The 26,553-nt window shown below is 40.3% G+C and overlaps 1 protein-coding gene across 1 annotated transcript; it reads right to left on the bottom strand.

Annotated features, from left to right (window-relative positions):
• Positions 1-22,199: 22,199 nt before the first annotated feature.
• LOC116892961 (mortality factor 4-like protein 1) lies at positions 22,200-24,140 on the bottom strand. Its single transcript, XM_032894912.1, is given in 2 exon segments — positions 22,200-23,773; positions 23,881-24,140. Coding segments are annotated over 2 exon segments (1,101 nt in total). The 5' UTR covers positions 24,051-24,140; the 3' UTR covers positions 22,200-22,842.
• Positions 24,141-26,553: the final 2,413 nt, after the last annotated feature.

Below are 26,553 nucleotides of genomic sequence, written 5' to 3'. Positions count from 1 at the left end.
CAGTCCTTTGTCTGATTCCTACAACGGGGGTCCCATTCTCAGTACCGTGGTTTGCTGCTGGCATTCACCTATGTATTTGCCATATTCTGACTTGTCTCTCAGGAGAGATCTACATCCGGTTCCTGTCAGCCTGCACTTCTTTGCTTCATCCATCTTATCTAGTTCTGTGGCTGTATATGTATGGGCCACATGTGGGGCAGACTCTGAATGGGCGTTCCTTCAGCCTCTGTTCTAAACTGTGCCTCCCTATTCCCTCCCAAGGTTATTCTTATTCCCCTTTTAAAGAATTATTTATTTATCATATATAAGTACACTGTACCTGTTTTCAGACACACCAAAGAAGGAGAAAAGCATTTGCATTTTAGTCATCCTTCTTGAGTTTCATGTGTTCAGGGTAATTTGAGCATTTGAGCTAATGTCCACTTATCAATGAGTGTATACCATGTGTGTTTTCCTATGTTTGGGTTACCTTACTTGGGAGATATTTTCCAGTTCCATCCATTTGTCTATGAATTTCATAAGGTCACTGTTTTTGATAGCTGAGTAGTATTCCATCGTGTAGATGTACCACATTTTCTCTATCCACTCCTCTGTTGAAGGGCATCTGGGTTCTTTCCACCTTCTGGCTATTATAAGTAAGGCTGCTATGAACATAGTGGAGCATGTGTCTTTGTTGTATGTTTGAGCATCTTTTGAGTATATGCACAGGAGAGGTATAGCTGGGTCCTCAGGTAGTGCAATGTCCAATTTTCTGAAAAAGCTCCAGACTGATTTCCAGAATTGTACCAGTCTGCAATCCCACCAACATGGAGAAGTGTTCCTCTTTCTCCACATCCTTGCTAGCATCTGCTGTTGCCGGAGTTTTTGATCTTAGACATTCTGACTGGTGTGAGGTGGAATCTCAGGGTTGTTTTGATTTGCATTTCCCTTATGACTAAATATGTCGAACATTTCTTTAGGTGTTTCTCAGCCATTCGGCATTCCTCAGCTGTGAATTCTTTGTTTAGCTCTAAACCCCATTTTGAAATAGGGTTATTTGTCTCCCTGCAGTCTAACTTCATGAGTTCTTTGTATATTTTAGATATAAGCCTTCTATCAGTTGTAGTATTGGTAACGATCTTTTCTCAATCTCTTCGATGCTGTTTTGTCCTAACAACAGTGTCCTTTCCCTGACAGAAGCTTTGCAGTTTTATGAGATCCCATTTGTCGATTCTTGATCTTAGAGCATAAGCCATTGGTGTTTTGTTCAGAAAATTTTCTCCAGTGCCCATGTGTTTGAGATGCTTCCCCACTTTTTCTTCTATTAGTTTGAGTGTATCTAGTTTGATGTGGAGGTCCTCGATCCACTTGGACTTAAGCTTTGTACAGGGTGATAAGAATGGATTGATCTGCATTCTTCTACATGCTGACCTCCAGTTGAACCAGCAGCATTTGCTGAAAATGCTATCTTTTTTCCATTGGATGGTTTTGGCTCCTTTGTCAAAAATCAAGTGACCATAGGTGTGGGGGTTCATTTCCTGGGTTTTTTGTTATTCCAAATGAATTCGCATATTGTTCTTTCTAACTCTCTGAAGAATTGGATTGGAAGATTGCATTGAATCTGTAGATCACTTTTTTAAAATGGCCATTTTTACTATATTAATCCTGCCAATCCATGAGCATGGGAGATCTTTACATCTTCTGAGACCTTCAATTTCTTTCTTCAGAGGCTTGAAGTTCTTATCATACAGATCTTTCACTTGCTTGGTTAAAGTCACCCCGAGGTACTTTATATTATTTGGGACTATTATGAAGGGTGTTGTTTCCCTAATTTCTTTCTCAGCTTGTTTCTCTTTTATGTAGAGGAAGGCTACTGGTTTATTTGAGTTAATTTTATACCCAGCCACCTTGCTGAAGGTGTTTATCATGTTTAGTAGTTCTCTGGTGGAACTTTTTGGATCACTTAAATATACTATCATAGCATCTGCAAATAGTGATATTTTGACTTTTTCCTTTCCAAACTGTATCCCTTTGATCTCCTTTTGGTGCCTGATTGCTCTGGCTAGGACTTCGAGAACTATATTGAAAAAGTAGGGGGAGAGTGGACAGCCTTGTCTAGTCCCTGATTTTAGTGGGATTGCTTCAAGTTTCTCTCCATTTAGTTTAATGTTAGCAACTGGTTTGCTATATATGGCTTTTACTATGTTTAGGTATGGGCCTTGAATTCCTGTTCTTTTCAGGACTTTTATCATGAAGGGGTGTTGAATTTTGTCAAATGCTTTCTCAGCATCTAATGAAATGATCATGTAGTTTTGTTCTTTCAGTTTGTTTATATAGTGTATTATGTTGATGGTTTTCCGTATATTAAACCATCCCTGCATACCTGGAATGAAGCCTACTTGATCATGATTGATGATTGTTTTGATTTGCTCTTGGATTCGGTTTGCAAGAATTTTATTGAGTATTTTTACGTCGATATTCATAAGGGAAATTGGTCTGACGTTCTCTTTCTTTGTTGGGTCTTTGTGTGGTTTGGGTATGAGAATACTAGAAGGAATTTGGTAGCGCTCCATCTGTTTCAATTTTGTGGAATAGTTTGGATAGTATTGGTATGAGGTCTTCTATGAAGGTCTGATAGAATTCTGCACTGAACCCATTTGGACCTGGGCTCTTTTTGGTTGGGAGACTTTTAATGACTGCTTCTATTTCCTTAGGAGTTATGGGGTTGTTTAAATGGTTTACCTGTTCCTAATTTAATTTCGGTACCTGGTATCTGTCTAGGAGATTGCCCATTTCCTGCAGATTTTCATGTTTTGTTGAATATAGGCTTTTATAGTAAGATCTGATGATTTTTTGAATTTCCTCTGATTCTGTAGTTATGTCTCCCTTTTCATTTCTGATTTTGTTAATTTGGACACACTCTCTGTGTCCTCTTGTTAGTCTGGCTAAGGGTTTATCTATCTTGCTGATTTTCTCAAAGAACAAGCTTTTGGTTCTGTTGATTCTTTGTATAGACCTTTTTGTTTCTACTTGGCTGATTTCAGCACTGAGTTTGATTATTTTCTGCCTTCTACTCGTCCTGGATGTATTTGCATCTTTTTGTTCTAGAGCTTTTAGGTGTGCTGTCAAGCTGCTGACACATTCTCTCTCCTGCTTCTTTCTGCACTCTCTCAGAGCTAGGAGTTTTCCTCTTAGCACAGGTTTTATTGTGTCCCATAAGTTTGGGTATGTTGTACCTTCATTTTCATTAAATTCTAAGAAGTCTTTAATTTCTTTCTTTATTTCTTCCTTGACCAGGTTATCATTGAGTAGAGCATTGTTCAACTTCCATGTATATGTGGGCATTCTTTCATTATTGTTATTAAAGGTCAGCATTAGCCTGTGGTGGTCTGATAGGACGTATGGGATTATTTCTATCTTTCTGTATCTGTTGAGGCCTGTTTTATGACCGATTATATGGTCAATATTGGAAAAAGTACCATGAGGTAGTGAGAAGAAGGTATATCCTTTTGTTTTAGGATAGAATGTTCTATAAATATCTGTTAAGTCCATTTGGTTTCTGTTTCCATGATCTGTCTGTTGATGAGAGTGGGGTGTTGAAATCTCCTACTATTATTGTGTGAGGTGCAATGTGTGCTTTGAGCTTTAGTAAGGTTTCTTTTATGTATGTAGATGCCCTTCTATTTGGAGCACAGATATTTAGGATTGAGAGTTCATCTTGTTGGATTTTTCCTTTGATGCATTTGAAGTGTCTTTCCTTATCTTCTTTCAGGACTTTTGGTTGAAAATCAATATTAGAATGGCTATTCCAGCTTGCTTCTTCAGACCATTTGCTTGGAAAGTTGTTTTCCAGCCTTTTACTCTGAGGTAGTGTTTGTCTTTGTCTCTGAGGTGTGTTTCCTGTAGGCAGCAAAATGCTGGGTCCTCATTGCATATCCAGTTTGTTAATCTGTGTTTTTTTATTGGGGAAGTGAGTCTATTGATGTTGAGAGAAATTAAGGAATACTGATTGTTTCTTCTTGTTGTTTTCGTATTAGGTGTGACATTATGTTTGTGTGCTTGTCTTCTCTTTGTTTTGTTGCAAAACGATTAGTTTCTTGCTTTTTCTAGGGTGTATCTTGCCCCCGTGTTGGTCTTTACCATTTATTATCCTTTGTAGGTCTGGATTTGTAGAAAGATATTGTGTAAATTTGGTTTTGTCTTGGAATATCTTGGTTTATCCATCTATGATAATTGAGTTTTGCTGGATACAGTAACATAGGCTAGCATTTGTGTTCTCTTAGGGTCTGTATGACATCTGTCCAAGATCTCACTCTCTGGTGAGAAGTCTGGTGTAATTCTGATAGGTCTGCCTTTATATGTTACTTGACTTTTTTCCCTTAGTGCTTTTAATATTTTTTCTTTGTTTTGTGCATTTGGTGTTTTGACTGTTATGTGACAGGAGGAGTTTCTTTTCTGTTCCAATCTATTTGGAGTTCTGTAGGCTTCTTGCATGCTTATGGGCATCTCTTTCTTTAGGTTAGAGAAGTTTTCTTCTATGATTTTGTTGAAGATATTTACTGCTCTTTTGAGTTGAGAATCTTCACTGTCTTCTATACCTATTATCCTTAGGTTTGAGCTTGTGTCCTGGATTTTCTCTATGTTTTGGGCCAGTAGCTTTTTCCGTTTTACATTACCTTTGACAGTTGTGTCGATGGTTTCTATGGAATCTTCTGCTTCTGAGATTCTCTCTTCTATCTCTTGTATTCTGTTGGTGATGCTTGTATCTACGGCTCCTTGTCTCTTCCTTTGGTTTTCTATATCCAGGGTTGTCTCCCTTTGTGCTTTCTTTATTGCTTCTATTTCCATTTTTAATTCCTTCATCGGTTTGATTGTGTTTTCCTGGAATTCTTTCAGGGATTTTTATGTTTCCTCTCTATAGGCTTCTACTTGTTTATCTGTGTTTTCCTGTTTTTCTCTAAGGGAGTTCTTTATGACTTTCTTGAAGTCCTCTATTATCATGATCGAATGTGACTTAAAATCTAGATCTTGCTTTTCTGGTGTGTTTGGATATTCAGTGTTTGTTTTGGTGGGAGAATTGAGCTCCGATGATGCCATGTAGTCTTGGTTTCTGTTGCATGGGTTCCTGTGCTTGCCTCTCACCATCAGGTTGTCTCTGGTGTTACCTTGTTCTGCTATTTCTGACAGTGGCTAGACCATCTTATAGGCCTGTGTGTCAGGAGTGCTGTAGACCTGTTTTCCTGATTCTTTTTCAGCCAGTTATGGGGACAGAATGTTCTGCTTTCAGGCGTATAGTCTTTCCTGTCTACCAGTCTTCAGCTGTTCCTGTGGGCATGTGTCCTGAGTCTACCCAGCAGGTCACTTGGAGCAGAATTTTTGGTTTTACCTCTCTGGTCTTGGGCCTGATGTCACTCCTCAGGGTTGGGTTTCAGCTCTCCATGAGGGCAGCAACCAGAAGATCCTGCCCTGCCTTCTCCAGGGTCCCTGTGCACGACCGTGATGATGCTAGGCCTTTTCCTCTAGAGTCAGAAATGTGGGCAGAGAGTAGTCTCCTCTGGCTTCCCAGGCGTGCCTGCCCCTCTGAAGGTCTAGCTCTCCCTCCCACGGGATTTGGGTGCAAGGAGCTGTTTGACTGGGTCCCTTCAGATCCGGGAGCAGTCTGGACCGCAGGGCATCTGAAGCTTGAGTGCTCCTATCTTCCTGTTTCCAGGGGCCCTATACAGTTTCCTCTTGGGCCAGGGATGTAGGCAAGGATGGACAGTACTTGTGGTCTCTCCTGCCCTGCAGTTCAGGAGTGCCCACCTGTCTGAGTGATGAGCTCTCTCTCCCATGGGGTTTGGGAGCAGGGAGCTGTGGGCCTCTATCCATTTTTAAAAACAATTTGAGAAATATTGGCTGTAATCATTTGAAAATTTGTAGAATTGTGTTATAAATCCATCTGCACTTTTCCTATCTTGAAAGCTCTTTTTGCTATTTCAATCTATTTATTTTGGGTAATTTTTTTACTTGGTTTTACTTATCCTTTCTTGTTTTGGAAGAATCTAAAAATTCCATTTCTTTAAGTTTTTCTAGCTAAAGAGTCTAGACTTTTGAAGCTATGCCCATTTAAGGCTCTGAATTTCTTTGGTGTCTATTGTTTTGAAAATGTTTTGGTTAGCATACAAAGAAATGGGTTTCCGCATGCATATAGGATTACGCCTTCATCATCATCATCGTCATCGTCGTCGTCATCATCATCATCATCATCATTTGCCTAATTTTTACTGCCTCTTACTGTTCCTTTCTCTCCTCTTGCTGGTTGTTTCTTCTCCCAAATATGGCCCCCTTCTATCCACTTTCATAACATATATATTCCATTATTTTCTCTGTTTCCTTCACTTGAGATCCTGTGCTTCCTTCACATGGTCTCCTTACTGCTTTTATTGCCCACGTGTGCATGCACCCCCCCCAACACACACACACTTAAATACCATGTATGGAGAAAACATGCTATGCCTGTGTATCTTTCTATGTCTGGTTTATTTCATTTAACATAATGCTTTGTAGTTCCAACCATTTGCTCTTTATTGGTAGCATTTTAATTTGTGACCTCACTTGGCAAACAGTACTATGAAGACATTGGGAAAGTTAGATCTGGGAAGATCAGTTTCCTCTTTGTTATTTATGGATTGTAGTTTCAATTTGGATTTTTGTTTTATAAATCACATTTCTAACCGGCAAGTCCAAATCCTTAGCTGATCATGCAGAACTTGGGGTGCAGTGGGTCACAGAAGCAGAACCACTCCTATTCATGGTGTGTTCCATGACTCAAGCTGACCAACATTCTTAAAAGCCTCTGCCTTTGCACTGTTTCCAATAATTTTATGTTCATCACATTCCTCATTTAATTTCCTTCTTCTCTCCCCTTATTTGAGTGACATCATTACACTGACATTTGGTTAAATCTAGAAACACATAGGTCTGCATTTCCAACAATCTTTCAACCATTGGTGTCTACAGATTTTTTGCTTCTACATTTTTACTCGTAGGCTATAGATAAATGTTTGTTGATGCTTCTCAAGCCATCTTCAATAGTTCATAATGCCATCTATATTTTCCATCCCTGCTCCCTATGATGAATTTTGAGTATGTTTCTCAGTGATTTTTCAGGCTATTAATCTCTCTTCAGTCATATTTATACCACTAATTATCTTGTATACTTATCCTTTTATAGCAATGACTGCATTTTTTCATTTCCCTGATTTCTAAATGTATGTGTGTATATATCTATATATACATATATATATATAATCTAAAAATATATACACACTCTACATATACACAGCTGCTTTTATATGGTAATCAACTATTATTATTGCATATATTATTAGTCCCTGTTTGAAAGAAACATTAGATATGTATGTAATTGTTTTAAATTGCAGTGTCTTTCCTCTGTGATTGAAATTATTTCATATTTTAAGTAACCGTTTTCCATAGGGTTGTATTTTTCTAACTGCCTTGTAGTTTTTGAGAGAGCTGTGATGTATATCTTGGCTGTATTCTGATCTATGGCATTATATCTTCCTTGAACTGCCTGTCCAGGTGGTCCAGAGGAACTCTTCTGAATTGAAAGCAAGTATGGTGATGACGAACCCAGCAGGGACATGTCCACTAGAGATTCCTTTCACAGGGGTCAGAGCTGTGCTCTTACTACTTTTGGAGTGCTATGTTTCCTGAGAAATGAATTCCTCTCACTCACTTTAGACTTTCAAAGAGATCCCAGTAGCACCTTGCTCTGCGGCATGGATAATGGGAAGGGGTGTTACCTTATCCTACCTATGTGATAGAGCCAGGGGGCACTACCTATAGCAACATCTAGAAAGACAACACAGGGTTGGTGATTTAGCTCAGTGGTAGAGACAAAGCCTTGGGTTTGGTCCTCAGTTTTGGGGAAAAAAAAAAGGACGTCTTCTTAGAAAGACAACACATTGAGTAAAGTGAGGCTGTTTACATAGAGGCTACAGAGTTCATATCAAATATTCCTGTGACTTTTGCTAACCTGGACAGGCCTTGGGAACTCATTTAGAGCTCTGTTTCTACTAACAGTAGTCTCTTTTGTTTGTGAAAAATTCCACAGGGATTGAAGTCTGTTACTGGCTTTGGCACAAAATATTTGTTCAGCCTCCAAGTAGGATCAAACATTCAAAAGAATTTTCTTGTACAGAGACTGCGTGCTGAGGATCAAGCAAAAACAAGAAATCTGTAGTCTGATAAATATAGCAACTCCCAGTGAAAAGATGCTAACAGAAGTAGAGGGTCCCACCAAGGTCCTTTGAACCTGATTATAAGCAAATACTTAAGTCTGCTGCATTTATATAATGATATGTTGTACATGATTACTAGAACGAAACAGAAAAATTCCTGCCAAATACAAGCCATCATTTTATTAGCATCTGTGTGATCTTACAACATTTTCCTAGAAGGAGCTGCTTGTAATTCACACCCTAGTACCACTGAAGCACTCATTAGAAGACTTGATAACAATGTAGAAGATGCTAGAAAATAATCTGCCAAGTGCAACGTGGTAATTTCGGTATAAAATTTAATTTACTGAAGTTGTATTGATGTCAGTCAAAATACTGAAAACCTGAAATGTTCAGGTAATTTAAAACCCTAGCAAATTAAGAAAAGATTATGAAGCATCTTAGGAAAGAGCAGTGGAATGCCACTTAGGATAGAGTTCAAGTACGTCACAGAATCTTTTGGAAATGACTTATTAAAATCTAATTCAGGGTTAGAGGATGGATTCCTGCTCACCATGCTTGAACTGTGGGTACATCTTCAATACCTATGGATGGATGGGTGGGTGGATGGATGGATGGATGAATGAATAAATAAATGAAAACAAATTCATTTTTGTACTCACTGAGAATAAAGGCAGGACAAATAGAGGATTTGCAACACAGTTAACATTTGCTATGATGGTTGACTACACGAAGACAATATCCGGTTTATAGAGACCCAGTTCAAATAGCAATGTTAAAATGGAAACAATGGGAAAGCCAGTCACTAGGAGGGCCTACACAGCTGAGAGCAGAGGTAAGACCAACTTTTCTGCTCCAAGCAACCTGCCTGGTGTCTTCAGGACACACATAGGCAGGAGTCCTCTGAGACAGGGACACTTCCAGTTTCTGGCTGTGCCTGAAACTGAACTGAACCAATCCCACACCTCCATGCACCAAAATCCCATGGAAGAGAAAGTGAATGCCCAGAATTGTGGACAATCCTGAGACATCAAGGCAGACTGCAACTTCTACCCACTTATCCTCACATTTCTGACCCAAGAGGAAACTGCATAGGGATCCCTGGATACAGGAATGTAGGAGCAGTTAGCTGCAGGAACCTGCTGGTTTCTGTCTGTGCCCTGAACGGAACTGAACCAGTTCCACAGCTCCCTGCACCCAAATCCCATTGGGGAGAGAGCTGGACCATCAGAAGTGCAGATACCCCTGAGAACTCAGAGGAGACAACTACTTTCTGCCCACATTCCTGACTCAAGAGGAAATCACCTACTGCTATCTGTGCCCTGTGGCCCAAGGACACAGGAGCAGTCAGAGGTAGGACCCTTCAGGTTTCTGCCTACACGGAGAGCTGAAAGCAAGTTGTTAGGAGCACCTACACATGTAAGAGCAGAGGTAAGACCAATTCTTCTGTGCCAAGAAACCCAACTGGAGGCTTTGGGTGACACAAACCCAGGAGCAGCTCTTTGTTCACAGATCTGGCTGAAAGAAAGCGTATTACAGGAGTGCTGACACAGAGGTCTATAGGACAGTCAAGCCACTGTTAGAGACAGCAAGACCAGATAACATGAGAGACAACTAGATGGCAAGAGGGAAATTCAGGAAACTAAGCAACAGAAATCAAGACTACTTGGCACCATCAGAGCCCAGTTCTCCCACCAAAGCAAATATTGGATATCCAAACACACTGGAAAAGCAAGATTTAGATTTAAAATCACATTTTAAGACAATGATGGAGGACTTTAAGAAAGACATAAATAATACCCTTAAAGAAATACAGGACAATACAAGTAAACAAGTAGAAGCCCTTAAAGAGGAAACAAAAAATCCCTTAAAGAATTACAGGAAAACATGTCCAAACAGGTGAAGGAATTGAATAAAACCATCCAGGATTTAAAAATGGAAGTAGAAACAATAAAGAAAACACAAAAGGAAACAACTCTGGACATAGAAAACCTAGGGAAGAGATCAAGAGTCATAGATACAAGCATCATCAACAGAATATAAGAGATAGAAGACAGAATCTCAGGAGCAAAAGATACCACAGAAAACATCAACATAACCTTCAAAGATAATATAAAACGCAAAAAACTCCTAGCCCAAAACATCCAGGAAATCCAGGACACAATGAAAAGATCAAATCTAAGGCTAATAGGTATAGAAGAGAGTGAAGACTCCCTTCTTAAAGGGCCAGTAAATATCTTCAACAAAATTATAGGAGAAAACTTCCCTAACCTAAAGAAAGAGATGCCCATAAACATACAACAAGCTTACAGAACTGCAAATAGATTGGACCAGAAGAGAAATTCTTCCCGTCATATTAGAGTCAAAACATCAAATGCACAAAACAAAGAAAGAATTTTAAAAGCAGTAAGGGAAAAGGGTCAAGTAACATGTAAAGGCAGACCTATCAGAATTACACCAGACTCCTCACCAGAGACTATGAAAGCCAGTAGATCCTGGGCAGAGGTCACACAGAAAATAAGAACACAAATGCCAATCCAGGCTACTGTATCCAGCAAAACTGTCAATTAACACAGATGGGGAAACCAAGATATTCCATGACAAAACCAAATTTACACAATATCTTTCTACAAATCCATCCCTAAAAAGGATAATAGATGGAAACCTCCAACACAAGGAGGGAAAAAAACACCCTAGAAAAAGGAGGAAAGTAATTTCCTCACAACAACACCAAAAGAAGAGAGACACACAAACATAATCCCACCTCTAACAATGAAAATAACAGGAAGCAACAATCACTATTACTTAATATCTATTAACATCAATGGACTCAATTCCCAAATAAAAAAACATAGACTAGCAGACTAGATACATGATGAGAACCCAGCATTTTGTTGCATGCAGGAACCATACATAAGAGGAAAAAAAGACACTAACTCAGAGTTGAAGGCTGGAAACAACTATTCAAGCAAATGGCCTGAAGAAACAAGCAAGAGTAGCCATTCCAATATCAACCAAATAAATTCGACTTTCAACCTAAAGTCATCAAAAAGATAAGGAAGGACATTTCATATTCATCAAAGGAAAAATCCACCAAGATGAACTCTCAATCCTAAATGTCTATGCTCCAAATACAAGGGCACCCACATTCATAAAAGAAACCTTACTAAAGCTCAAAGCACACATTGGACCTCACACGATAATAGTAGGAGATTTCAACACCTGACTCTCATCAATGGAAACAGAAACTTATCAGAGACATAGAAAAACTAACAGAAGTTATGAACCAAATGGACTTAACAGATATTTATAGAATATTTCATCTTAAAACAAAAGTACACACCTTCTCAGCACCTCATGGTACTTCTCCAAAAATGACCATATAATCTGTGACAAAACAGGCCTCAACAGATATAGGAAGATAGAAATAATCCCATGCATCATATCAGATCACCATGGACTAAGGCTGGTCTTCACTAACAACAAAAACGACAGAAAGCCAAAATATACATGGACGTTGAACAATATTCTAATCAATAATAACTTGGTCAAGGAAGAAATGAAGAAAGAAATTAAAGACTTCTTAGAATTTAATGAAAATAACCTCACAACATACCCAAACTTATGGGACACAATGAAAGCAGTGCTAGGAGGAAAACTCAGGGCTCTGAGTGCCTCCAAAAGCAAACTTGAGAGAGCATACACTACCAGCTTGACAGCACACCTGAAAGCTCTAGAACAACAAATATACCCAAGAGGAGTAGAAGGCAGGAAATAATCAAACTTAGGGCTGAAATCAATCAAGAAGAAACAAAAAGGACTATACAAAGAATCAACAGAACTAGGAGCTGGTTCTTTGAGAAAAATCAAGATAGTTAAACCGTTAGCCAGAATAACCGGAGGGCACAAAGAGTGTATCCAAATTAACAAACTCGGAAATGAAAATGGAGACATAACAAGAGAATCTGAGGAAATTCAAAAGATCATCAGATCCTATTACAAAAGCCTATATTCAACAAAACTTGAAAATCTGGAGGAAACAGACAATTTTCTAGACAAATACGAGGTACCAAAGTTAAACCAGGATCAGATAAACAATCTAAACAACTCCATAACTCCTAAAGAAATAGGAGCAGTTATTAAAAGTCTCCCAACCAAAAAGAACCCAGGACCAGATGGATTTAGGGCAGAATGCTATCAGACCTTCATAGAAGACCTCATACAAACAATTCCACAAAATAGAAACAGAAGGAACACTACCCAATTCCTTCTATGAAGCCACAATTATGCTTATACCTAAAACACAAAGACCCAATGAAGAAAGAGAACTTCTGACCAATTTCCCTTATGAATATTGATGCAAAAATACTCAATAAAATTTTCACAAAATGAATCCAATAACACGTCAAAATGATCATCCATCATATTCAAGAAGGCTTCATCCCAGGGATGCAGGGATGCTTCAATATATGGAAATCCATCAACATCTATCACTATATAAACCAACTCAAAGAAAAAAACCACACGATCATTTCATTAGATGCTGAGAAAGCATTTGACAAAATTCAACAGCCCTTCCGTGGAAAGATCAGCAATTCAAGGCCCATACCTAAATATAGTAAAAGCCATATACAGCAAACCAGTAGCTAATATTAAACTAAATGGAGAGAAACTTGAAGCAATCCCACTAAAATCAGGGAATAGACAAGGTTGCCCACTCTCTCCCTACTTATTCAAGACAGTACTCAAATTCTGAGCCAGAGCAATCAGACAAGGAAAGGAGGTCACAGGGATACAAATTGGAAAGGAAGAAGTCAAAATATCACTATTTGCAGATGATATAATAGTATACTTAAGTGACCTCAAAAGTTCCACCAATGAACTACTAAGCTTGATAAACAACTTCATCAAAGTGACTGTGTATAAAATTAACTCAAACAAATCAGTAGCCTTCCTCTCCTTAAAGGATAAACAGGCTAAGAAAGAAATTAGGGAAGTGACACCCTTCAAATAGTCCCAAATAACATAAAATACCTCGCTGTGACTCTATCCAAGCAAGTGAAAGATCTGTATGACAAAAACTTAAAGTCTCTGAAGAAAGAAATTGGAGAAGATCTCAGAAGATGGAAAGGCCTCCCATGCTCATGGATTGGCAGGATTAATATAGTAAAAATGGCCATTTTAACAAAAGCAATCTACAGATTCAATGCAATTCCCATCAAAATGCCAACTCAATTCTTCAAAGAGTTAGAAAGAACAATATGCAAATTCATTTGGAATAACAATAACCCAGGATAGCGAAAACTATCCTCAACAATAAAAGAACTTCTGGGGGAATCAACATTCCTTACTTCAAACAGTATTGCAGAGCAATAATGGTAAAAACTGTATGGTATTGGCACAGAGACTGGCAGGTAGATCAGTAGAATAGAATTGAAGACTCAGCAATGACCCCACACACTTATGGTCACTTTCTCTTTGACAAAGGAGCTAAAACTGTCCAGTGGAAAAAAGATAACATTTCAGCAAATGGAGGTGGTTCAACTGGTGGTCAGCAAGTAGAAGAATGCAAGTCAATCAATTCTTATCACCCTGTACAAAGCTTAAGTCCAAATGGATCAAGGACCTCTACACTCAAACTAATTGGAGAAAAAATGTGGAAGAGCCTCAAACACATGGACACTGGGGAATATTTTCTGAACAAAACACCAATGCCTTATGCTCTAAGATCAAGAATCGACAAATGTGACCTCATAAAACTGCAAAGCTTCTGTAAGGCCAAGGACACTGTCATTAGGACAAAATGGCAACCAACAGTCTAGAAAAATATCCTCACCTATCCTATATCGAATAGAGGGTTAATGTCCAATATATACAAAGAACTCAAGAAGTTAGACTTTGGAGAGTTAAATAACCCTATTAAAAATGGGATACAGAGATAAACAAAGAATTCTCAGCTGAGGAATATCAAATGGCTGAGAAGTACCTAAAGAAATGCTCAACATCCTTAGTCATAAGGGAAATGCAAATCAAAACAACTCGGAGATTCCACCTCACACCAGTCAGAATGGCTAAGATCAAAAACTCAGGTGACAGCAGATGCTGGTGAGGATGTGGAGAAAGAGGAATACTCCTCCATTGTTGGTGGGATTGCAAACTGGTACAACCATTCTGGAAATCAGTTCGTAGGTTCCTCAGAAAATTCGACACTAAACTACCTGAGGACCGAGCTATACCTCTCTTGGGCATATACCCAAAAGATGCCCCAACATACAACAAGGACATGTACTCCATTATGTTCATAGCAGCCTCATTTATAATAGCCAGAAGCTGGAAAGAACCGAGATGCCCTTCAACAGAGGAATGGATACAGAAAATGTGGTACATCTACACAATGGAATATTACTCAGCTATCAAAAACAATGACTTTATGAAATTCGTAGGCAAATGGTTGGAACTGGAAAATAACATTCTGTGTGAGGTAACCCAATAAAAAAAGAACACACATGGTATACACTCAGTGATAAGTGGATATTAGCCCCCAAAGCTCAAATTACTCACGATACAATCCACAGACCACATGAAGCTCAAGAAGAAGGATGACCAAAATGCAGATGCTTCAGTTCTTCTTTTTTTTTAATTTATTTTTTTATTAACTTGAATATTTCTTATATACATTTCGAGTGTTATTCCCTTTCCCGGTTTCCGGGCAAACATCCCCTTCCCCCCCCCCTTCCTTATGAGTGTTCCCCTCCCCACTCTCCCCCCATTGCCGCCCTCCCCCCAACAGTCTAGTTCACTGGGGTTCAGTCTTAGCAGGACCCAGGGCTTCCCCTTCCACTGGTGCTCTTACTAGGATATTCATTGCTACCTATGAGGTCAGAGTCCAGGGTCAGTCCATGTATAGTCTTTAGGTAGTGGCTTAGTCCCTGGAAGCTCTGGTTGCTTGGCATTGTTGTACATATGGGGTCTCGAGCCCTTCAAGCTCTTCCAGTTCTTTCTCTGATTCCTTCAACGGGGTCCTATTCTCAGTTCAGTGGTTTGCTGCTGGCATTCGCCTCTGTATTTGCTGTATTCTGGCTGTGTCTCTCAGGATCGATCTACATCCGGCTCCTGTCGGTCTGCACTTCTTTGCTTCATCCATCTTGTCTAATTGGGTGGCTGTATATGTATGGGCCACATGTGGGGCAGGCTCTGAATGGGTGTTCCTTCAGTCTCTGTTTTAATCTTTGCCTCTCTCTTCCCTGCCAAGGGTATTCTTGTTCCCCTTTTAAAGAAGGAGTGAAGCATTCACATTTTGATCATCCGTCTTGAGTTTCATTTGTTCTAGGCATCTAGGGTAATTCAAGCATTTGGGCTAATAGCCACTTATCAATGAGTGCATACCATGTATGTCTTTCTGTGATTGGGTTAGCTCACTCAGGATGATATTTTCCAGTTCCAACCATTTGCCTACGAATTTCATAAAGTCGTTGTTTTTGATAGCTGAGTAATATTCCATTGTGCAGATGTACCACATTTTCTGTATCCATTCCTCTGTTGAAGGGCATCTGGGTTCTTTCCAGCTTCTGGCTATTATAAATAAGGCTACGATGAACATAGTGGAGCACGTGTCTTTTTTTATATGTTGGGGCATCTTTTGGGTATATGCCCAAGAGAGGTATAGCTGGATCCTCAGGCAGTTCAATGTCCAATTTTCTGAGGAACCTCCAGACTGATTTCCAGAATGGTTGTACCAGTCTGCAACTCCACCAACAATGGAGGAGTGTTCCTCTTTCTCCTCCGCATCCTCGCCAGCATTTGCTGTCACCTGAGTTTTTGATCTTAGCCATTCTCACTGGTGTGAGGTGAAATCTCAGGGTTGTTTTGATTTGCATTTCCCTGATGACTAAAGATGTTGAACATTTCTTTAGGTGTTTCTCAGCCATTCGGCATTCCTCAGCTGTGAATTCTTTGTTTAGCTCTGAACCCCATTTTTTAATAGGGTTATTTGTCTCCCTGCGGTCTAACTTTTTGAGTTCTTTGTATATTTTGGATATAAGGCCTCTATCTGTTGTAGGATTGGTAAAGATCTTTTCCCAATCTGTTGGTTGCCGTTTTGTCCTAACCACAGTGTCCTTTGCCTTACAGAAGCTTTGTAGTTTTATGAGATCCCATTTGTCAATTCTTGATCTTAGAGCATAAGCCATTGGCGTTTTGTTCAGAAAATTTTTTCCAGTGCCCATGTGTTCCAGATGCTTCCCTAGTTTTTCTTCTATTAGTTTGAGTGTGTCTGGTTTGATGTGGAGGTCCTTGATCCACTTGGACTTAAGCTTTGTACAGGGTGATAAGCATGGATCGATCTGCATTCTTCTACATGTTGACCTCCAGTTGAACCAGCACCATTTGCTGAAAATGCTATCTTTTTCCATTGGATGGTTTTGGCTCCGTTGTCAAAAATCAAGTGACCATAGGTGTGTGGGTTCATTTCTGGGTCTTCAATTCTATTCCATTGGTCTATCTGTCTGTCTCTGTACCAATACCATGCAGTTTTTATCACTATTGCTCTGTAATACTGCTTGAGTTCAGGGATAGTGATTCCCCCTGAAGTCCTTTTTTTATTGTTGAGGATAGTTTTAGCTATCCTGGGTTTTTTGTTATTCCAGATGAATTTTCAAATTGTTCTGTCTAACTCTTTGAAGAATTGGATTGGTATTTTGATGGGGATTGCATTGAATCTGTAGATCGCTTTTGGTAAAATGGCCATTTTTTACTATATTAATCCTGCCAATCCATGAGCATGGGAGATCTTTCCATCTTCTGAGGTCTTCTTCAATTTCTTTCTTCGGTGTCTTGAAGTTCTTATTGTACAGATCTTTTACTTGCTTGGTTAAAGTCACACCAAGGTACTTTATATTATTTGGGTCTATTATGAAGGGTGTCGTTTCCCTAATGTCTTTCTCGGCTTGTTTCTCTTTTGTGTAGAGGAAGGCTACTGATTTATTTGAGTTAATTTTATACCCAGCCACTTTGCTGAAGTTGTTTATCAGCTTTAGTAGTTCTCTGGTGGAACTTTTGGGATCACTTAAATATACTATCATATCATCTGCAAATAGTGATATTTTGACTTCTTCTTTTCCGATCTGTATCCCCTTGACCTCCTTTTGTTGTCTGATTGCTCTGGCTAGAACTTCAAGAACTATATTGAATAAGTAGGGAGAGAGTGGGCAGCCTTGTCTAGTCCCTGATTTTAGTGGGATTGCTTCAAGTTTCTCTCCATTTAGTTTAATGTTAGCCACTGGTTTGCTGTATATGGCTTTTACTATGTTTAGGTATGGGCCTTGAATTCCTATTCTTTCCAGGACTCTTATCATGAAGGGGTGTTGAATTTTGTCAAATGCTTTCTCAGCATCTAATGAAATGATCATGTGGTTTTGTTCTTTCAGTTTGTTTATATAATGGATCACGTTGATGGTTTTCCATATATTAAACCATCCCTGCATGCCTGGGATGAAGCCTACTTGATCATGGTGGATGATTGTTTTGATGTGCTCTTGGATTCGGTTTGCCAGAATTTTGTTGAGTATTTTTTAAATCGATGTTCATAAGGAAATTGGTCTGAAGTTCTCTTTCTTTGTTGGGTCTTTGTGTGGTTTAGGTATAAGAGTAATTGTGGCTTCATAGAAGGAATTCGGTAGTGCTCCATCTGTTTCAATTTTGTGGAATAGTTTGGATAATATTGGTATGAGGTCTTCTATGAAGGTCTGATAGAATTTGCACTAAACCCGTCTGGACCTGGGCTCTTTTTGGTTGGGAGACCTTTAATGACTGCTTCTATTTCCTTAGGAGTTATGGGGTTGTTTAACTGGTTTATCTGTTCCTGATTTAACTTCGGTACCTGGTATCTGTCTAGGAAATTGTCCATTTCCTGCAGATTTTCAAGTTTTGTTGAATATAGGCTTTTATAGTAAGATCTGATGATTTTTTGAATTTCCTCTGAATCTGTAGTTATGTCTCCCTTTTTCATTTCTGATTTTGTTAATTTGGACACACTCTCTGTGTCCTCTCGTTAGTCTGGCTAAGGGTTTATCTATCTTGTTGATTTTCTCAAAGAACCAACTTTTGGTTCTGTTGATTCTTTCTATGGTTCTTTTTGTTTCTACTTGGTTGATTTCAGCTCTGAGTTTGATTATTTCCTGCCTTCTACTCCTCCTGGGTGTATTTGCTTCTTTTTGTTCTAGAGATTTTAGGTGTGCTGTCAAGCTGCTGACATATGCTCTTTCCTGTTTCTTTCTGCAGGCACTCAGTGCTATGAGTTTTCCTCTTAGCACAGCTTTCATTGTGTCCCATAAGTTTGGGTATGTTGTACCTTCATTTTCATTAAATTCTAAAAAGTTTTTAATTTCTTTCTTTATTTCTTCCTTGACCAGGTTATCATTGAGTAGAGCATTGTTCAATTTCCACGTATATGTGGGCATTCTTCCCTTATTGTTATTGAAGACCAGCTTTAGGCCGTGGTGGTCCGATAGCACGCATGGGATTATTTCTATCTTTCTGTACCTGTTGAGGCCCGTTTTTTGACCAATTATATGGTCAATTTTGGAGAAAGTACCATGAGGAGCTGAGAAGATGGTATATCCTTTTGCATTAGGGTAGAACGTTCTATAAATATCCGTTAAGTCCATTTGGCTCATGACTTCTCTTAGTCTGTCTACGTCTCTGTTTAATTTCTGTTTCCATGATCTGTCCATTGACGAGAGTGGGGTGTTGAAATCTCCTACTATTATCGTGTGAGGTTCAATATGTGCTTTGAGCTTTAGTAAGGTTTCTTTTACGTATGTAGGTGCCCTTGTATTTGGGGCATAGATATTTAGGATTGAGAGTTCATCTTGGTGGATTTTTCCTTTGATGAATATAAAGTGTCCTTCCTTATCTTTTTTGATGACTTTTAGTTGAAAATTGATTTTATTTGATATTAGAATGGCTACTCCAGCTTGCTTCTTCCTACCATTTGCTTGGAAAGTTGTTTTCCAGCCTTTCACTCTGAGGTAGTGTCTGTCTTTGTCTCTGAGGTGTGTTTCCTGTAGGCAGCAGAATGCAGGGTCCTTGTTGCGTATCCAGTTTGTTAATCTATGTCTTTTTATTGGGGAGTTGAGGCCATTGATGTTGAGAGATATTAAGGAATAGTGATTATTGCTTCCTGTTATATTCATATTTGGATGTGTTATGTTTGTGTGCTTTTCTTCTCTTTGTTTGGTTGCCAAGACGATTAGTTTCTTGCCTCTTCTTGGTTATAGCTTGCCTCCTTATGTTGGGCTTTACCATTTATTATCCTGTGTAGTGCTGGATTTGTAGAAAGATATTGTGTAAATTTGGTTTTGTCATGGAATATCTTGGTTTCTCCATCTATGTTAATTGAGAGTTTTGCAGGATACAGTAGCCTGGGCTGGCATTTGTGTTCTCTTAGGGTCTGTATGACTTCAGTCCAGGATCTTCTGGCCTTCATATTTTCTGGCGAAAAGTCTGGTGTGATTCTGATAGGTCTGCCTTTACATGTTACTTGACCTTTTTCCCTTACTGCTTTTAATATTCTTTCTTTATTTTGTGCGTTTGGTGTTTTGACTATTATGTGACGGGAGGTGTTTCTTTTCTGGTCCAATCTATTTGGAGTTCTGTAGGCTTCTTGTATGCCTATGGGTATCTCTTTTTTAGGTTAGGGAAGTTTTCTTCTATGATTTTGTTGAAGATATTTACTGGTCCTTTGAGCTGGGAGTCTTCACTCTCTTCTATACCTATTATCCTTAGGTTTGATCTTCTCATTGAGTCCTGGATTTCCTGTATGTTTTGGACCAGTAGCTTTTTCCGCTTTACATTATCTTTGACAGTTGAGTCAATGATTTCTATGGAATCTTCTGCTCCTGAGATTCTCTCTTCCATCTCTTGTATTCTGTTGGTGAAACTTGTATCTACAGCTCCTTGTCTCTTCTTTTGGTTTTCTATATCCAGGGTTGTTTCCATGTGTTCTTTCTTGATTGCTTCTATTTCCATTTTTAATTCCTTCAACTGTTTGATTGTGTTTTCCTGGAATTCTTTCAGGGATTTTTGTGTCTCCTCTCTATGGGCTTCTACTTGTTTATTTATGTTTTCCTGGAATTCTTTCAGGCATTTTTGCCATTCCTCTCTGTAGGCTTCTACTTGTTCTCTAAGGGAGTTCTTCACGTCTTTCTTGAAGTCCTCCAGCATCATGGTCAAATATGATTTTGAATCTAGATCTTGCTTTTCTGGTGTGTTTGGATATTCCATGTTTGTTTTGATGGGAGAACTGGGCTCCGATGGTGCCATGTAGTCTTGGTTTCTGTTGCTTGGGTTCCTGCGCTTGCCTCTCGCCATCAAATTATCTCTAGTGTTACTTTGTTCTGCTATTTCTGACAGTGGCTAAACTGTCCTATAGGCCTGTGTGTCAGGAGTGCTGTAGACCTGTTTTCCTCTCTTTCAGTCAGTTATGGGGACAGAGTGTTCTGCTTTCGGGCATGTAGTTTTTCCTCTCTACAGGTCTTCAGCTGTTCCTGTGGACCTGTGCCTTGAGTTCACCAGGCAGGTCACTTGCAGCAGGAAAGTTGGTCTTACCTGTGGTCCCGAGGCTCAAGTTCGCTCTGGGTGCTGCCCACGGCTCTCATGTGGCAGCAACCAGGAAGATCTCGCCGCCTTCTGGGAGCCTCCGTGCACCAGGGTTCCAGATGGATTTTGGTGTTTTCCTCTGGAATCAGTAATGTGTGCCGAGAGCAGTCTCTTCTGGTTTCGCAGGCGTGTCTGCCTCTCTGAAGGTTTAGCTCTCCCTCCACGGGATTTGGGTGCAGAGAACTGTTTATCCGGTCTGTTTCCTTCAGGTTCCGGCAGTGTCTCAGGCAGGGGTCCTGCCGCTCCTGGGCCCTCCCCCACAGGAACCCAGAGGCCTTGTACAGTTTCCTCTTGGGCCAGGGATGTGGGCAGGGGTGGGCAGTGTTGGTGGTCTCTTCTGCTCTGCAGCCTCAGGTTTGCCCACCTGATCCACGGGGTCTGGGAGCAGAGAGCTGCTGCGGGCTGGGATCCTTGGTGTGGGACTTCCGTAAACACAGGGCGTGCCCGGTCCTAGAGGAATTCTGCCTCTGTTTGTCCCGATTTCACCAGGCAAGTCACTTGCAGCAGATAAGTTAGTCTTACTTGTGGTCCCGAGGCTCAAGTTCGCTCTCGGGGTGCTGCCCACGGGCTCTCCGCGGTGGCAGCAACCAGGAAGATCTGCGCCGCCCCTTCCAGGAGTCTCCGTGCACCGCTTCAGTTCTTCTTAAAAGGGTAACAAAAATATAATAGGTGGCAAAGTTTGGAGCAGAAACTGAAGGAATGGCCATTCTTAGCCTGCCACACATGGGTGTACAGCATATATATATATATATATATATATATATATATATATATATATATATATCTCCACAAAAACTAGATGGGATTGATATAGCTAAGAAGTGCATGCTGACAGGAGCCGGATATAGATGTCTCTTGAGAAGAGACATGTCTCCAGAGCATGTGAAATACAGAGGCGAATGAGAGCAGCAAACCATTGAACGGAGAACGGGACCCCCTTGGGGGGTATTAGAGGAAGTATTGAAGGGGCTTGCAACCCCATAAAAACAACAATGCCAACCAACCAGAGCTCCCAGGGACTAAACCACTACCCAACGACTATACATGGACTGACCCTATTTAATTGAGGATGGCCTTGTTGGGCACCAGTGGAAGGAGAAGCCTTGGTCCTGCCAAGGCTGGACACCCCAGTGTAGGGGAATGTCCAGTGGGGGAAATGTGGACAGGAACACCCTTATAGAAGAAGGGGGGGATGGGATAGGGAGGTTATCTTAGGGAAAAAGTAACATTTGAAATGTAAATAAAAATATCCAATAAAAAATATTGAAACAATGTTAATGTCATGTTTATGGTCTAGGTGTAGAATGCCATTTTTTTTTTAAATTTAAAGAAAAAATTTATTGAAGATCTGAAAAACAACTCCTACAAGATTGACTTTTCCATAAAACTGTAGCTACACGATGCATTGCGTCTATCATGTTAAAACATGCATTAGACACAAATACAAAAACCATGAAAACAAGCCACCATTCTTTAACAATTGAGCAAAGATAAAATGCCTAAGGAACAACATGGATGACTTGCAAAGGATGGGCTCTTTAAGCACCATTTAAAAAAAAAAAGAGCACAGATGGATGAGTGTTCAGTTATACACACTGAAGGGAACCTTTGGCACTAGGAGTCAGAGCATTTTGTCATAGAGCATTAACACATATTATAAAAGTGCGTAGTGTCAAAGGAACAGAACCACCAGCATTCAAAAGCAGCTTTGTCAACTAGGCAAACACTCTACAGCATGTCTCTCCGTTGTCCATCACTGATACACTGGTAGAAACTTTGAAATGAAAAAAAGAAAGAAAAAAGGAGCAGTTAACTCCTTTTATTTTCTCTGTTTAAAATCAAACAGGAAACAAACATCAATTCTGTTATACACTAACGGTCTTCAAAGTACATCATTTGTACAAGAGAAGGACAAAGAACCAAACCAAACAGAGATCCAAGCACGAGTAAGAGAGCACACTCCTCACACGGCTTTCCGATGGTACTCAGGAGGAGCCACTTCATAATCACTGGCACTGAACAGAGTTGCAGAATTCTTTGCCAGGTACTTGAGGAAATCATGTAGATAGTTCAGTAATAAAGCAAGGCTTTTCTCATCTAGAGGTGTATAGGCCAACATTGCTCCAATTCGCACAAACAATCTCAGTTAGTGTGGCGCTCCATACACCTGGGACATGGGTGCATCCGGGTGATCGGCCAGAATTTCAGCATACTGTGGTCTCTCAAATTTGTAGAATAGCTGAGTGCCCAACATTACATCGAAGTACTCCTTTATCCCCGCCACAACCTCATTAACAGCATACTCCTTATTATCTGTATTTCCTGGAGACTTCTTATAGTTTGCATAATCCTCCAAAATGGAATCCACATTCTTCTTGGCAGGAAGATAAAAAAGCTGCTTTTGTCTGGTGATTAAGTTCCAGTCATCTACAAGCCATGGTTTCAGCTCCTCAGGAATCTTCACTTTAACCTCAACTCTATTCATGAATGTTTCTTCATTTTCAACGGTCGGATCTACCCGGGCTCTCTTCTTCCTAGGAGGCTGAGGTGTCTCACTGGTACTGCCACCATCTCCGTTTCCAGGTGTTTTCTGTTTGTTCTTTTTTGTTTTCACTTCAACATTTTTCTGTTGCAGACCGGATGCCTTCTTCCCTGGAGCAGCCCCTCTCATCTTGCCCTCTGCATATTGTTCCTGATTGGCCTTTTGAAGTTCTCGCTGTTTCGGCAAATTGGTGTCCACGTATTTGAGTACTCTGCTTTCTGGCACCCATTCATCCCAACTAGAGGTCAGGAGGGGGTGGTGTACTGAGGGAGCTCCTTCAGGAACAGGAAAAAGGGCTACAATATCCTCATGTGTCTTCAAAGATTTTTCAGAGCACCTGGGCCTCACAGCACTTAGCCATTTAAAGAACACTCCTCTGAAATGGCTTTAAAACTTTCTCTAGAACTGATTGTGGTGTACAAGCCTGTAATCTCAGCATTCCAGAGGCAGAAAGATTACTCAAAGTTCCAGTAGTTTTTATTCCAGCCACTGTAATGGATAAAATACTTCACTTGTTTGTCCTTTATGGCAACCTTTACACACTTTGCTTCATAAAGAAGAGGCCCATGAAAGCACAGCACTCGCTTGCCCTCCTGGAATTTAGGCTTCGGGTCCTGCTTGGGCGCCATTTATAAGTGATTCACCGCCTCCTCCTTCTCCCACCACCCCCGACTACCGCCGCCTATTCTCTACTCCATCCAATTTAGCGTCAGACGCAGCTGTCGGAACAGCCAGCTCACATCCTGGGCGCCCATTCTTTTTTTTTTTTTCTAGTTGTAAACAGATTTTTCTAGGACTCTGGCAGGAACCTCATCTAGATTTTCAAAAACAAAGTTTTAACATTTTGACAGATTATATTGCAATCCTATACACGGTACCCCTGAAGCCACTCTATAATCTGTAGTTACAAAAAAGTAATTCTTTGAGCTCTTAATTTAGTCATCATGTGGTTACCACTAAAACACAATGCATAGCAGTTCTTTGAGAAGCCAGGGTTACACTCTCAGATGTGTCTTATTCTTTACCTAGTTGCCCCTCCTCCCTCTCTCTTTGTTCCCAGCATAGTATTTTTATTAATTATTTGGGAATTTTGTACAATGAACCCAGATTACACCCTTCCCATTTCTCCCAGGTATATCCTCACAGCTTTTTATGCCCCACCCCCAAATCCACCAAGTCCAATTTGTGGTGCCCACAATTTGTGTGTGACTCATGGACCATGGTCACACTCCCACTGGCCTCTCCTTTTAAAATAAATTTGCATCCCCAAAGCAGCTTCCCCTCCCTCCTCTCTTTCCAGTCCCTCCCTGCCCCTCCTATACCCCACCTCCAGTTTTCCCTTTCTCTTCCAAAAAGGGGAGGCTTCCCATGGATATGGATCTGCCTTGGCATATCAAATTGCAGTAGGATTAAGCACATCTTCTCCTATTGTGGCTAGACAAGGCAGCCCAGTTAGGCAAAGGGATCCAAAGGTAGGCAATAGTGAGAAAGCCCTGTTAGGAGTTGCACATGAAGACCAAGATGTGTGACTGTAATACACATGCAGAGGACTATGGCAGTCCCATGCATGGTAGTTAAGTCTCTGTGAGCCTCAGATTATTTGATTCTGTAGGTTTCCTTGTGGTGTCCTTGACCTCTCTGGCTCCTTCAATCCTTCCCTGCCCCTCCACAGGTATCCCCAGCTCCTTCTCCTGACCCCCCTTCCACAGGAATCCCCAGCTCCTCCTAATGTTTGCTCTGGAACTTCTACATCTGTTTCCAGGTGAAGCCTCTCGGGGACAGTTATGCTAGGCACCTACCTGTCTACAAGTATATCAGAGTGTCATTAATTGTGTCAGGGGTGGGCTCTCCCTCATGGCATGGGTCAGACATTGGCTGGCCATTCCCTCCATTTCAACTCCATCCTTATCTCTGCACATTTTGTGGCAGAACAAATTGTAGGTCGATGGTTTTGTGGGTGAGTTGGTGTCCCAGTCCCTCCACTGGAAGTCTTTTCTCGTACTGAAGGTGGTGTTTTCAGGTTCCGTATCTCCCATTACTCGGAGTATTAGCTAGGGTCATCTTATAGATTACTGGGAGCTCCCATTGTCCTACATTTCTAGCTCCTCCCAGAGACACCCACCCTCACCCATTCCAGTTTTCTCTACCAGTACTCTTGACCACCATCTCCTCCTCCACAGATCCCTCCTGCTTCTCTTCCCATCCCTCCCCTATCTATTTCCTTCCCTCCACCAACCCCAATGTCTATTCTATTCCACTTAGTGAGATTCAAGTGTCCCCGCTTGGGTCCTCCTTGTTACTTAGCTTCTTTGGGTCCGTGAAGTGTAGCATAATTATGCTGTACTTTATGGCTAATAGTCACTTATAAGTGAGTACATACCATGTTTGTCTTGTGAGTCAGGATGATCTTTCTAGTTTCATGCATTTGCCTGCTAATTTCATGATGAGACTGTTTTTAATAGCTGAATAATATTCTCTTATGTAAATGTACCACATTTTCTTTATCCATTCTTCTGTCGAGGGACATCTAGGTTGTTTCCAGTTTTACAAATAAAGCTGCTATGAACATAGTTAAGCAACTGTCCTTGTGATATGGTATGGTATCTTTCAGGTATATGCCCAGGAGGTTAGCTGGCTCTTGAGGGATATCTATTCCCAATTTTCTGAGAAACCATGAAATTGATTTCTAAAGCAGTTCTATGGTTTTGCACTCCCACCAGCAATAGAGTAGTGTTCCTCTTTTTCCACATCCCCACCAGCATGTGCTGTAACTTGAGTTTTGATCTTAGCTATTCTGACTGGTGTAATATGGGGTCTCGGAGTTGTTTTGATTTTCATTTCCCAATAACTATGGATGTTGAACATTATGCGTTTATATAATTATTAGAATAATTAGAGATTTCTCTATTGAGAATTCTGTTTAGCTCTGTGCCCCATTTTTAATTGGGTTATGTGGATTTTTTGGAGTCTAATTTCTTGAGTTCTTTATATATTTTGAATATCAGATCTCTGTTGGATGTAGAATTGATGAAGATCTTTTCCCACTCTGCAGGCTTCTGTTCTGTCCTTATGATAGCGTTCTTTGCCTTATAGAAGCTTTTCATAAGGTACCATTTATCAATTGTTGATTTT

Source organism: Rattus rattus, chromosome 2, assembly GCF_011064425.1.
Source record: "Rattus rattus isolate New Zealand chromosome 2, Rrattus_CSIRO_v1, whole genome shotgun sequence".
Classification (NCBI taxonomy): Eukaryota; Metazoa; Chordata; class Mammalia; order Rodentia; family Muridae; genus Rattus; species Rattus rattus.
This window is presented reverse-complemented; position numbering and strand designations above follow the sequence as displayed.